General features: G+C 36.5%; 1 protein-coding gene across 1 annotated transcript; it reads left to right on the forward strand.

Annotated features, from left to right (window-relative positions):
• On the forward strand, positions 1-13813 carry LOC103038528 (neuropilin and tolloid-like protein 1). Its single transcript, XM_007260195.4, has 9 exons — positions 1-251; positions 1786-1848; positions 2004-2138; positions 2248-2496; positions 10807-10848; positions 10948-11075; positions 11506-11734; positions 11869-11982; positions 12771-13813. Exons 1-9 carry the CDS (start codon positions 218-220, stop codon positions 13370-13372), a joined length of 1596 nt encoding a protein of 531 aa, XP_007260257.3. The 5' UTR covers positions 1-217; the 3' UTR covers positions 13373-13813.
• The last annotated feature ends 1652 nt before the right edge of the window (positions 13814-15465 follow it).

Genomic DNA, 15465 nt, shown 5'->3' on the forward strand with positions numbered 1-15465 from the left:
TCACCGGTTCGCTCAGGGCTGAGGGGGGGATTAGTGAGAGAGCTCCAGCGCCCCCACTCAGCAGCTCCAGCCTCAGAGAGGGACCACAGGGATGCGCCGCTGCTCAGCTCTTCACATTTAGGACCCTCGTCCGCTCAGACCCGCCGTTCGCCCGCCGAGCCTGTCGCTACTAACCTGCAGTTGATGGACTTCACAGTTGGACACCTTGTGGTGAGCCATGCTTCCCCCGCCAGCACTCCAGCCTCTTCTGGGTGAGTTCAGAAACCAGCAGCACAACCAGCACAACTTCTCCCACTGTCTGTCTGAGGAGGACCTGTAGCTGCTTATTTACACAAGTTTTTTTCTGAGGTTTAGAGTGTATTTTCTGTCCACGAGTTGATCCCACGACCTCCTTGCAGGACAGTATTCAATTCATGTTATTAGTTCTTCATTCACCAGCTTTATTCTGAATTTACAGCCACCAAAGCTAAAATACATCCACTCTAAATCACATAAACAAGGACTGGGCATATCATTCCAAACATAGGAACCCATATATTGGGCACATTGATTCTACTTACAGCTCTGTAAAAAAATAAGAGACCAGTTAAAAATGACGAGCTTTTTTGGTTTCACCAAATTGAAAACCTCTGTAATAGAATCAAGAGGAATATGGATGATCAAATTCCATCAAAATTATCCAAAAGCAGTGTGTAAGACTGGTGGAGGAGATGTGCCAAAATTGTGATTAAAAACAGGTTATTCCACCAAATATTGATTTCTGAACTCTTAAAATTTTATGAATATAAAGAGCTCTGTTTGCTAGTATTCTGCAGAATTAAAAACATATAAAAACAAAAAATATATATTTGTATCTCTACAAAAGCAACTTTACAGGAAAAGAAAGAAACTTAAAAGAAAAGAAAAGAAAAGAAAAGTCAATGTAGAAAAAAAGGTTTTCAATGTAATTTTGAAAAGCACATTGTAAAGCAGATGAACTCTCTCAGTATCACTTTATGTCAAAAAGTTAAACATGGCTAAATGTTTTTGTCAGACAGTGACTTTTTTGTCAGTCAGACTTTTATATGGGTAAGTAACAAACATGCGCTTTTTTTATTTATTAAACGTGAAGGTAAAAAAAACCACCAGTCGTGACACTTTTTTTTAAATATATGTGTACAGTAACTTTATTAAACCGCATTCAGGTAAACATAAATTAAGTTGAATAGCTCACAACCTCAGTTCTCCGCACATTTTTCAACATACCAATCCCACTTCCACCAGCTTTTTCTCCCTAGTTCCTTTTGGAGACAAATGATGTGAAATGTCTTATTATAGAGAAACCACACTACACAGCATTAATAACATTCACCGGATGCCTGAAGAGTTTAATCCGTTCTATGTTTTGTGGTTTTGGCCTAAAACATGACAGACAGCTATAGCAAAAAGGTACATGGCAATAAGATTTTTTTATGATTAAACATAATATGTATTATAATTATCATTATATTTTAAACTCATAAGACATGTATGGGTTCCCTGCTCATTTTTGAGTACATAAAATAATGACCATATTTGTATTGTAAGTAGAGGCAGCTTATATATCAGATTATATGTATGTTTTACTCCAATCTTGGTTACACATATGCATTACTGGTATAATGACATGCTGGATCATTTACTTTATGCAACAATGTGCAGCCACAGTATTATTGGCAAGTGTGGCATATTTATATGGTTTAACTAATTAACTAATATTCCATTTAAGTGCCTTGATATTTATGAAATGTTTTATTTTTTACACAGTTCTTGCAGCTTTCATCAAACTGGGTTTTTTTGGAGCGCCTTCAGGTCCAAAGAAGGCTCAAGGTATTAAAATCCTTCATTCACCAAGCAGTCAACATATTTACATGTCAGCACTTCAGTAATAACATTTTAATATAGTCTTAAATGTACTTGTTTAATAAGACCACGTGCATTATATACTAAAATGAAACACATTTTTTACTTTAACTTTTTTTTAGTAACTAACAACTCAGGAGTGACACCCGAAGGTCTGTGCGGTGCCTGGGTTAAAGAACCAGATGGAGGGTATTTCACATCCCCTAACTATCCTGAGAAGTATCCCCCTGATAGAGAATGCACATACATAATAGAAGGTAAATGTGTGATTTGTTTGTGATATCAGTACACTGATATGCTTCTCATATGGTTCTAAAGATTTGGTTCATACGTGTGTATTGCTTGTCCTCTCATGTGTTTTTTTAGCTTCACCCAGACAGTGCATTGACCTGTACTTTGATGAAAAGTACTCCATAGAGCCGTCGTGGGAGTGCAAGTTTGACCATATTGAAGTCAGAGACGGCCCGTTCAGCTTTTCTCCCATCATCGGCCGGTACTGCGGACAGCAGAGCCCCATGTATGTCCGGTCCAGTGGCCGATACCTTTGGATTAAGTTTGTGGCGGACAGTGAACTGGAGGCCACTGGGTTTTCTGCAAGATACAATTTCACTCAAGGTAAGAGCGGAGTTTAGAGTTAAGTCACTGGTATATTGAAGCATGTCGTATACATAAGCCCAGTAAATCCTGCTGTTTATGTGTTTGTGGGTCATGTCTTTACTAATAATTCTTAATGCACAGTACATATGGCGGACGGCTTTAAGATTTAAAGTCTTGAATCAGTCGTTTTTATAAGGTCAGGTTTTTTGTGTTTAGATCAGCAGTTTTATTTGATAACGTAATGCTCTCAATTTTCCCGGAATGGCAAATTTGGAGTTATTGATATGTCAGTGTGCACTACAACCACTATTCAAACCACATTTCAGTATAGAATCACCACTAAAAGGTTTGGAATCAGTGTTTTTAATACAATGAATGACGTTTGATAATAGGGAGATAATTATCTAAAATGATTCCAATATATTGGCGGGAACTTTTTGATAGGTGTCAAAAAGAAAAATGTTAGATGTGTCCACAATGACAGACTCAGCTTTAGAGGACTCTAAAATGGAGGGAATGTAAAAATGTTGAGAATTAAGGCTGCGTCCCTATTGCGTACTACACACTTATACTATATGGTATACGCTATGTTATAAAAAGCTGGCATGTTTTCTATGAATTGTTTCACATGTGTGTAGTTCCTCCCTTTCCATTTTGCTCTGTGGGATAGTGTCTACACACTAAGAAAAGTAAGTACAGATTTGTACTTAAAAGAGTACAAAGCTTGTCGCTGGGGCTGTACCTTATATTGAGGTACAAAAAAGTACCTTTCAGTGAAAGTCCTTTTTTGTACCCATGTTTTTAATGCCAGTATAGATTATAAATATTATAAATATTATCATCAACAAAATATGTGTCAAGAACTTCATGATGCAAAATTGTCTGGCTTTTAGATAAAAAAATGTGCAATTAAAATATATATAGTTTATTAGTACAGTGATACAGAATACTGAATGTACCCTTTGGCTGGTGAAATGGTACAAATTTGTACTTATTGCTGTTAGAAATTACTTTGTACTTCAGAGGGAACAAATCTGACCCTGTAAAGACCAATATTGTACCTTTGAGGGTACAATTATGAAGAGTGTACCTTTGAGTACAAAAAAGTACTCATATCGTACCTCTGTTTTTTAGAGTGTATCATAACCATATTCAATAACTCTTCTTAGTATGTATGTGAGTATTTATCTTTACTACATAATTCATATTGAAATACTAGTTAGTATTACTAATTAGGGCATATTAAATAGACAATTGGGATGCACATTAAGATAATTAGAATATGGTAAATGTCTAATATTGATCATTTCTAGTGTTTAAATAGTGGTGATCAACTTCTATCTACTATTTTAAATATAGAAGAAAATAACAAGGAAATGCCATTTGAAGTTATTTAAATTATACATTATATACTATTTAGTTTTACAATATATATAATAGATATGATCAGGGCAAAGTAGCTTCACTCTGAAAATGAGGTTTCTTTATTGATGCCATTAAAGAACCAGTCAAGAACCTTTAAACTGGTAAAGAACCCATACAATTACATGACAGACCAATGATGTTAATGAAACTAAAAATTGTTATTTTTGACATCATTGAAATAGCCATATCATAGTTTTTAAAAACATGGAAGGCTAAAAAAATTGAAACCTATTCTGATTCTGATTGCCACATAAATTACTAAATAGAATATTGTACTTAATATATAATATTTGAATCCCACCAATTCTGTTTAGATGTTTTTTATTAGATTGTCTCTGAAATCAGCATCCACTGCGGTAGTTTAGCGTGTGAGTTCTTTTCTGCTCTGTCTGTTCTGGATGGGTTAAATCCCGTGTCCAGATCAGAAGGCTCACTATTTGTAGTGCAGGCACACATGCAGCAGCTGAGGGGGTAGGGTGAGGGTGAGGGTGGGGGGTTAGTGTTGTCTCTCATCCCAGTTAATGAAAGCTTGTCTTTAGGAGAGTACATTCTACCCCCCTCACCATCCTGAGCCCTGAGCTCTGCATTTATCCTCAGCAGATTTGACTAGGGCTGTAAGATTCACTGCCCATATCCTATGCAGTGCACCAAGCACAGATTCACGCTACGGTAACTTTTAAATATCTGAACATGGATAACTTTAAAATAAATAAAAAACAGTTGAATCATGACATTAGCTTTTAATATAGAATTGCTGGTAAATTAGTTTAATTTGCAGTAAAATGCAGCGATTTGCAGTACTGTTTTTAACCGCTGGTAAAAAAAAACTTTTTCTTGTTAAATTGTGGCTGCATTCACCTTACAACCCTCTTTCATACAAATTCACATTTTCTTGCACAAACCCAGTTTGCCTGGAAGATGGATGAATCTGCCTGAAAAAGGTCAAACATGCAACATTGATCTGCCAAGCCAACCAGTTCCCAAACCTGTGGTTTGTTTAATTGTTTAATGCTTAAATAATATTTTACAGTGTTATTACTTTAGTCCTGTTGTGATAATTATCTTTCAATACATGGACATAAACTCAAGTTTTTTTTGCCAGACTTAATATTGCCCATTAGGTTAACTTGTATGATTGGTTACAACTCTGAGACCCTGCCACTTTTTGTCTACAAAGCCTGAGTGCCCATTTTATGTCTGGTTTAATTTAATTTTAATTAGCTTTATTTATGTAGGATTTAAACATTACAGTGTCTAAATTCCTAATAATTAAACCTTATTTAAAAGAATATAGTTGCAATTCTTGTGCTATCATATATTATTATTTTTATCAATGGCATAAACTAGCTTTAAATTTTGTTATTTTTGATATAACATATTGTCGCCAGTGTTATGGTGTGTCTATTTTTTTTTTTTACAATCAAACACATAATAACTGCTGAGAATTTATTTTTGCAGCTGAAAAATCTTTGTACATTACAATTATCAGTTGACAGTAGCCAACTATGTTTGGATCAACGTAACATAGTGTTATATATCATATCTATAGAGAAGTATTTCTGCATGCTCAGTGAGACAGCTTTTAGAAATCTTATTCCTCTGATTACTCACTCTGTTAAAGTAGAATCCGGTGTTGTTTACTCAAGCACTTGCCACGGATGCCTAATAAACCCTGAGTATTAGCACTCGTCTATCCCTAAATCCTGTCATCAGTGTTAGGATAATGAATAACATTTCCGTGCACCAGCATGTGACTTAGGGGAAAATCCAAGGAAGAGGTCAACAAATCGTACAGTTTAATAAACAGAAACATTTCTTTTATCCTGTGTACTTTTTGCAGTCACTGGTGTATTAATCCATAGATTTGGAGCTCTTTTCCAACTTAAAGAACTGCTTCGGGTATAGTAAGTATACAGTTCCCTCCGGTCCCACATACACTCGCCCTGTTACATCAGCACGCTGAATAATCCGTGCCAAGCCGCGGCAGAGGTAAGAAACCATGAGAGGATTAGCGAGGATCCCTGGATGATTTTTAGATTGAAACCTCAACATGGATTCTGTTTCAGAACTTTGAAAAATGAGAAAATCTCGCATGCAGGATCGCTTCACGCATGTTTTGCATTCATTTGGCAAAAATAGAAAAGATAAAAATATAGAAAATGAAGACAGAAGAAATATACCTTACACCTCCTGTCTTATTACTCAGCTTTTAATGGCATAGGATAAACTAATCTGTATGAAGCTGGTACGAGGATTATTAATCTATGTACAATCATGACTGCGAGGCCTCAGGACATCATTTCTCCTTCCCTAATCCTGCATGTACAGTTATCATGTACGGAAAAGTAGGTGATTGCTCTGGACCACTGGAAGGAGTTCTTTCAAGGTTAAATAGAAAACCCGACTGTTAATCTATCTGAACTCAGAATTCATGTCAACTTTAAATAGTAACCTTCAGATTCTGGATTTAATATGACTTTGGCTATACTGATTTCCACAACCTAGTGATTATCAAATGCATCTTCATTGTTTTTTCTTTTTAATAATACAGTATATGCATTTCCCCCTTAATTAAACTAGTGAAGAGAAGTACAGTTAATTATTATTCTGTTTTACTATTTAACTTTTTCAGTCATGTTTATTTTACATTCACTCTAAAATAGTACATATATTTTTATCTAAAGTGTGGATAGTTATTACAGAGGAAAAATACAGAGAAAATATATATAACTATTTTAAGAGCATGAGACCTTAGCTAGTTTATATTATGAATGTCCATTTATATATTACTTACATACTGTTCAGAACAATTTGACACATTTTGGACTTCTATTTGCTATTTCCTTGCTTTGGGCCTCATTTGCTTAAGCTAATACAAATAATTTTTCATCATCAACAAGAGCATACTTTTATATTTTAATTTATTACATTTTTATTGACTACAACAAACACTTAGCTGAATTTAATGTGTTTTTTGTATCACAGCCGACGGTGTCTAAAAGTTTAACAGTAATATTAAGATATTGATAAAATGTAGTTCAACAAATAATGTTAAAACCGAGCAGTAATATATGTTAGTGAATAAAGGACATAGTCCCAAAATTACTCTCGTAAACTTTACCACATTACAGTATACATGTAAAACAGCAAGACAGAAACAGAAGAGCAAAAGCTAAAACAAAATGATTGTGCAGCTCAAGAAGTTTTCATTTCTAGGCAGGGGTGGTTGCTAAGAGTTTGCTATGCAGTTACCTTGGTGTTCCAGGTGGTTACTGAGGTGTTGCGAAACAGAGGTGTCCAGCAATGAAATACAAATAATTTGTTACTTTGCTTTAGTAGAAATGTTGGTTATCTGTACTTTACTTGCGACTCTTTCACACAATTATTTCAACTAGCGTTGTTAGCATTGTTTCAGTTTGTTTTTCAACAAAAAAAAAAAACAGATAAATCTCTCCATCCAGATGGATGAATTTGATTGTGGTTGAAAATATAGAATATAAACATATACCATTCTGACACCTTAATTGTTTATATGCATTCCATCACATCTGCACACATAATGTTATACTCCAGCAAAAACAGAGCAGATGTATGTAGGCTGGTATGAAGATGATCAGTGGCAGAGACTCAAGAGAAATCAAGCTCTCGAAATTTTCCAACGTTTTTAATTAACATTGTAGTAAAAATAAAATGGGCACATGTGCTGTTAAAACTAGTACATAGGTGCAGCCATTATTTTTCAACATTAACATATGGTTACTATGGCTTTTAGAAAAATGTGTTTTGGGGAGGAGAAAGTAGGGCACTATAGGCCCCTGTGGTGTGGCGTAAGCTTTTGGCTTTAATGTTTTTTTTCTCCTTACGTTACTTTTACTTTTATACATTAAGTAGTTTTGAAACAATTACTTTTATACTTTTACATGAGTAAAAAGCTCAAGTTGATCCTTTTAGTTCTACAGAAGAATTTTTAACCCTAATATCAATACTTCTACCTAAATAATAATTGTGAATACTTTTAAAACCCATTTTGCTAAGTTGTTGTTGTGGTTTGGTTGGTTAAATGTTACTATCATGCATTTGTATCAGCTGCAGCTGCATAAAGCTTATTCATTCATATGAGGAAAAAATCTGTAATAATCCTGAATCTAATGATTCAACTTAATCAGATAAATCTTCAATTAGAACAGTGCCACTGGAGGACCAGTCAATTTAATTTATTCACAATTTAATCAAATGTATCAAAATTATTTGTATGTGTTTGGATGCTCGGTGTGGACAGTGTCATGAAAGCTCTTTGCAATCAGATTTAATCAACTACAATTCATTCAGACAGAAAACTTAAATAGGTACTGAACCGCAAATAGGTCACATTTCGCAGCTTAACATTTCAGGTTTAAGCTTCTCATCAGCTTGTTTGTTCCACCCTGTAAAAATATGACACGTTAGAATCCTTTTACAGATTTACACATAAATCATTTTGCACTCATAAAACAATCCAAAGTACATTAGCCCCTCTAAACAAGAGAAAAGCAGTTATACAAATGGGGTTAGCCATCATTTCTGGCTAGCATTAGCATACAAGCTGCCTAGCTAACCAGTTGGTAGGCTAATGTTATAAACAATTATAAACTTGTACACAAATAACAGAAATATCTACCCAACATTTGCTAATATTCAGCTATGAATTTAACAAATATCCAAATATTGCATCACAACTACAAAAAAAAAACATTAGAACCTTTATAGCCATCTAATGTTAGCTAATCATGTCAGTCACACAGTTTATTTACATTTTAACTTAAATAAACTCATGTTGAGTGGTTTCACTTACACTGAGGTATACATTATATGGCATTAAAGTGTTTAAAGTTAAGTAACACATAAAAATAACGCCTTAATGTTTTTAATAGATGCTTCATGTCACTATATTTACCTCAATATTTTACAAACTATACTATATATGTCCAAATAAAGTATTTTTAGCACTATATGGCATTTTTAAAAATCTTAAATTTTCCCAAAAATCTACATTGTGCCTTATGTATGAATTCTTTCAGTCAGGTTGTAAGGAGCAGTAAAGTTTTTTCCAGCACCGAGGCTGGAGCAGCATTAGCTTTAGCCGCTAACGGCAGTGCTAACTCTTCTGCTGTTCAGAAGTGAGTATATTGGACTGTAGTCTGCGTGTTTCACATGTTAAAACAAAATACACGGGACAAAACGCTAGCTAAGCGCTGCTAACTGCGGCTAGCACTGCTGCCATCCACACTAAAATACTGGAAATGTAAGCTTACGGTAAATAAACAGAACCGCTTTACTCACCCAAATAAACAGTTTTTATAAATCTGTGTAGATTAACATTCAGTGCTCGGTTGACTTTAAAATAAAATGTTTTTTTTTAAGACGCAGCGAGGCCTGCGGGACACATTGCGACAGCCTTATCACTTACTACTGTCGTAGTATTATAATTAATGCTGTCAGAGATGTGCAAACCCGTTCCTAATGCCAGGTGTGGAATAGAGAGGTATGAATCCCCCAGCACTGAGCTATAGAGTAGTGGAATTCTGTTCAACAATTTTGGAATGAGCTGGGGAGTTGGGGATGACTCACCAATGCTCTTGTGGCTGTAATCACCAAAATCTAGTACAAAGCTTTGTCTAGACCGTAGAGAAAGTTAGTCAAAAGTTAGTTAGCAAAAGCAAGATAAACTCTTAGAATAAACCTTTTTTTTTTACACTTGATTTCGGTTCTGGTTAGAATAAGATTAGAAGGACACAGTTTTGGTTGCTGATCTTTGTGAACTCTAGCTTCTATATTGACTTGTTCAGTTCCACACACAGCTTACCTGCTTTACACTAATGGCGTGATTACAGAAATATATTGACTTTAATAAGTTAATCAGATTTTGTCAGGTCTGTGTGGACAATTCTCTAACCTTCCTTGAGAAGAGCTTTGGATAAGAGCACACTGAAAATCACACAGTATTTATGAACTCTGATATTAGTAGTTATAATAAATGCTCACTGTTAATGCTCACAATATATTTCTGTCTTTTTTACACTGTTTTTACACTGCCCTTTTACTGGCATACAGTCAAAAAACATTAAGTCAATATTAATACAATACATACAATATTTTTTTTTTGTCAAGTCAAAAAAATTTGAGCTGAGCTGGTTTTATAATTTTCAAAGCCTACAATCAAGAGACACCATAAATGTAAAAGTAGAGGGTTTTCTTCAAAATGCTTGATAACACATAAGAAGCAACAAGTCAGCTTGGACTTAAAGAAAGCTTTTAAAAATTAGGGAATTATTTGAACAGGAAGGTTCATAATCAGGTATGAAACCAATAGACAGTCAGGAAATCATCAAGGATGTACTTCATTGTTTTATTTGTGGAATGACTTTAAATGCAGCCTTCCAATTATAATATTGGCAATGAATGAGGTGCTGAGATGCAATGAAAATTCACCCATCATCTATCCATTCCTCGTAGCCTTGTAACTTTGGATATGTCATGTACAAAACATCATTTAGAATACATAAGTGATGTATTACTGCAAAGATATTAAAATTCAAGCTGGTTGAATAGGGTTAATTAACAATGTAACTGCCGTTAGCACTAGAGCCTTTCACTTTTTACTAAAAATGCAGTGAAATGGTCCAAACTCTGCTTTTATTGTATATACAGATAACAAACAGTGAGAGAAATCCAAAAGATTCTTAAATTCTTGAGTATTCTTAACAGTCAGTCACTTAACCTCAACCCAACTGAGAATGCTGTCGATGGCTGAAGCCACTACTAAACACAGAAACACCCACAAACAAGCCAGAAATTATGGTAGCTGCAGTAGAGACCAGGCAAAGCATCACAAAGGAGGAAATTCAACTGATTTTTGCTTTGCAGATCCTGATTTCAAAGATATTAAGACCCCTCTGTCGCTGCCAGGTAAGTTTAAGCTTATTCAGTCCAATTGACTTAATACTGCATACTACACAGTATTTGACAAAGTAGTTGACAGTGAATTAATGTTTCTTTGTGTTACAGTGTGTGAGTTTGAAATGAGTGGTCCTGAGGGCATTGTGGAGTCTGTGATGGTGTCAAAAGAGGGCAGGGCTCAGCAGACAGAGGCTGTGGACTGCAGGTGGTTCATCCGGGCGCCACCTGGTGCAAAGGTAAAGCCATCCAAACACTCAGTCACTGTAAAGCAGTACTTCTAATAGAAAAGGGCTTTTTGGGGCAGATGAAATTATTGGCACAATGTCTAAGGCCAGCATTGAGCTGTGAAGCGGTGTAACAGTGTTCTCTGGAACGATGGTGCTTTGTCATTGAGTACTTTTGGATTTGAGTTGGGGAGCTGAGGATCAGTTGGGATGGTGACCATCAAACATCTTGACCTCACTAACACTCTTGTTGCTGAATGCAATTAAATTCTTACATAGTAGAAATCTAGTAGAAATTCTTCCCTGGATAGTAGAGACAGTTACTCCAACAGGATAAACAAGATAAACTTTTGAATACCCTTGATTTCAGACTAAACACTGAATTTTGTCCCAATACTTTTGTCCATAGATTGACTTCATAAAATGTATATCTCTCCTGCAGATCTACTTGCGCTTCCTGGAGTATGAGATGCAGAACTCGAATGAATGCAAGCGCAACTTTGTGGCAGTCTATGATGGCAGCAGCTCGGTGGAGCACCTAAAGAATAAGTTCTGCAGCACTGTCGCCAATGACGTCATGTTGCTTACCTCAGTGGGTGTCATCCGCATGTGGGCTGATGAAGGCAGCCGCAAAAGTCGCTTCCGCATCCTTTTTACCACCTTCCATGCCCGTGAGACAATTATCTATATTAGCTGCACTTGGGCAGTGTCTAACAATGATTGCAATATTAAAAGAGAACTGCAAGCTTCCAACACTGCAATTATCAGTTCTTAAAGCATTATTATTTGATCATTTGTTCTTTAGCACCATGTGAGGGAGATACATTTTTCTGCCACAGCAACATGTGCATTAACCACACGCTGGTGTGCAATGGTATCCAGAACTGTGTCTACCCATGGGATGAGAATGGATGCAAAGGTACGCTAGCTTTTAAATGTGCCTTATGTTTAGTTATTTTATGCTGCTATTATATCTTATTAAAGTTGTTTGCAAACAGTTGCTGTGTAGCAGCAGATTTTCGGCGTTATGTTTGACAATTGTAAATGTAGCTTTTGATAGATTTATACAAACAAATTATTAAATAAGTAAGATCTGCATTTACCAAGATGAGATTAAAGACAGTCCAATCCATTGGTTGTTAGCTAGGGTACTGTACCCTATCTCTCATTATAAATTATTAAAAGCAAACTTTAAGTATCAAAAACGCCTTAACTGATCTGCTTCACCTGTTGTAAGTGATCATGATATTTTGGTCCATTTTGCAGAGCGAGTCACAGACCCAAGTCTGGAAGCGATAAGTATCTGGACTGTATGCTGATAATATTTTAATCATATGCATTTACACTTGGTAGACTTCTCAGACGTTTCAGACTGTGATATGATTGCTGTGTGGGAGGGAATATGCATACTTGCCCATTGTTTGGCAGTTGTACTGGGATGAGATTTGGTTGCACTAGGAGGGATTGTTAAATGCATCTTGGAGGGATGAGTGTGTTTACACTGCTACAATGTGTGGTTTAATTGTAAAGAGTCTCAGTGATTGGATTTGTATCAGTTTTAAATGTGTCTTGAGTGTGTTTAAACTTGCGTATTCATGAGGCTTGGCCTTATTCAGATATAATCCTGATACTCAAAACAGATGAAGTGAGCAGGCGTAAATAGTGCCTTAATCATTTCTGTTCTTGCTTTTCTTGTCTTTCACACAGAAAAAAGGAAAGCCACGATCTTGGAACACCTGGACCACACTAATGTGACCATAATCGGGATCACCTGTGGAGTGGTGATCATTCTGATGACAGTGTCAATCATTATCCAGATCAAGCAGCCACGCAAGAAGTACATTGTGAGGCGCGACGACTTTGACCCCGCCCTCCTTCATGAGGCCTTCGAGCCACCCCAATATGAGCTGTGTGCGCTGCGACAGGCAGCATCGGCCGAGGGTGAGGCCCTACCTGAGGATTTCCCCAAGCTGCAGCGTTCCTCCTCTAAGTGTGTCCACGGGCACCACTGCGGCTCACAGGCGTCCAGTGTGCGGGGGAGCCGCACTGACCTGAGCCTGCGGGATGCTGCCGCCATCCTCTCCGAGATGCAGGCAGTAACGCCACAGCCTCCACTCCTTCAGCATCACACCCTTCCTGGCAGCCGCAGGAACATCGTGGTCATGAAGCACAGCTACTCTCAGGACGGCGCTGAGGTGTGCGACCTGGACGACGACCTGGAGGATGGGCCCACCACCAGCCACGGTTATGGCCATGGGAGAATGGGCATGGAGAGAACTGTGCAAAGATCAGTGTCTAATGACTTCTGACAGACACTTTAACAGCACATGCACAATACACTGACCCCACATCAGTATGCTTGACATGTTACATTGAGAAAACAACAAAAAAATCTGTAGAAATGTCCATTATAATTGCCCATTCAGAGTGCATTTTTTTACATGTGTATTATTACTGAACATGGTGTGCTAAATGTGATGGAACTTCATAGTTCATTACTTTGTGGTGGGCCGGTGGATTCTGAGTCTTGACTTTCAGGAACTGTGTGCGCACTGCATAGTACTGTAAGGATTGTAAACCCATCTGGATTTTCAGAAGGAAGTCAACAGTGACTCTGAAGATTATAAAGACTATTTGCTTTACTTCAATCGATTACATTGATCCATTACATGTTCCTCTCCATCTCTGTCTAATATGTACAACATTGCTTATGTTCTTCATCTGTCAATATAGGCAAATATACAGACCTATATGTGTCTACTTTTTTGCTTCACTAAATTCATACATGAACATCATAAAATTCTCATCACCACCCAACTGTTACAGTTAATTTAAATACTGTTTATTAAATGTAATGATATTGTGTCTTATTTTTTTTCCCCCTTCAAGTTAATGTATTCATCTACTGTATTCAGCAGCAGTTATGGACACAGGTGTGCAAATGAGCACAAACTAGTCTAGTCCTTATGGAGAATTACTGTCACCATTTCTATTGCAAGGTGGGAGCTACAGGGTATAAAAGCCACCCAGTACTGAGCTTTGCAGCTGTGGAATTATGTTCTCCAAAACTGAATATTCAAAACTCTCTTAGAATGAGGCACAAATGCAGCCAGTCAGAAAAGAGGTAATTTAGATACAGCAGTCTCTGTGGCACAGTAACAAAAACAATATATTTTATTCTAAAGCCCTATTTGGACGGGATTACTTTCTCAGGGGGGACGTCTGTGAAAAATATTTCACACTTCTACTCAGTGATAAAAGCGACTGCAATTGAAAAAAAAAAGGAGGACCAGTGAGTCTTTTGGCTTTCTCGTTTACATGACATCGTGTTCAGTAGCTCTCTGCATCTCTCTTACGTGGATCTCTGTGGAAACGTGCGCCCAAAGTGTAATTACTGTGTGTGACAGTGAACAAATAGCTAAAGTATTTTATTAAACGTGAGGTGACGAAACTCAGAGATGTGAGTCCAGACAGGAAAAACAGTAGAGAATTCAGCCTGTAATTTTCATAGAGGACGTCTGAGAAAAACACATACATTGTTGTTCCGGACGGGAATAAAAGCACAAAGAGTAGAAAATTACCTCAGGATCCCCTGAGAAACTAATCCCGTCTCGATAGGACTTTAGAAGTTGATGGTGATTAAGCATAATGTGTTTTAATAACAATTCAATTAAATAGAGGCTGCAGCATCCATGAGGTGATATTATGAAAGAAGGGTATTAATGAGAAGGGTATTGATGCTGAATGCAGTCAGATCCACACGGCACTGTTCCAAAATCTAGCAGAAAGCCTTTTTTTATACATTAGAGATTTGAGTCTCATTAAATCAGTCACACACCCAGTAGTGTCCAACTTCTATCTGGGGAAATGTTTATTATGATGTCTAGATAAACTAAAAAATACAGCATAGATCTGTAATCACCTGGTTTCATGAGCAATGCTAAACTGAGGTAATGATAACAAAAAGACGCTGATGTCTGATAGTAAACTAATCATCGATAATCGATTATAATCAAAAATCTGATTTTTTGTAAAAAAAAAAAAAAATCAAAGATTTTTTTTTTTAGGTCTAATCGCCCAGCACTAGTTTGATGTCATTCCCACTTCTGACATCCGAAGTCAACACTGCATAAGCCCAACAGCTAAAATTTAGCACCTCTAAGCTAAATATTACTGACAAACTTATAATTTAAAAAACACTGTTGATGCACACTGTTACATACACAAGTTTTTACTGTTCTTCAGAATTATTTTCACACCATGCCCCTTTTCCCAATTATAATCAGTGGACCTCAATGTTATAAACACCTTTCATGCACGATTTAAAATTCTTTACACCATAATCTGCAGTCCATCTGATTATGTAAATATCAAATATTTTTTTTGGCTGATTCAGGTCTTT

This window comes from Astyanax mexicanus, chromosome 8 (genome assembly GCF_023375975.1).
Source record: "Astyanax mexicanus isolate ESR-SI-001 chromosome 8, AstMex3_surface, whole genome shotgun sequence".
Taxonomy (NCBI): Eukaryota; Metazoa; Chordata; class Actinopteri; order Characiformes; family Acestrorhamphidae; genus Astyanax; species Astyanax mexicanus.

Excerpts from the sequence above, each read along its gene's own strand:
- LOC103038528 (XM_007260195.4), top strand. The coding sequence starts at position 218 with ATGCTTCCCCCGCCAGCACTCCAGCCTCTTCTGG. Across the intron at positions 252-1,785 it reads AGCACTCCAGCCTCTTCTGG|TTCTTGCAGCTTTCATCAAA; the intron begins GTGAGTTCAGAA and ends TTTTTTACACAG. Across the intron at positions 2,139-2,247 it reads ATGCACATACATAATAGAAG|CTTCACCCAGACAGTGCATT; the intron begins GTAAATGTGTGA and ends GTGTTTTTTTAG.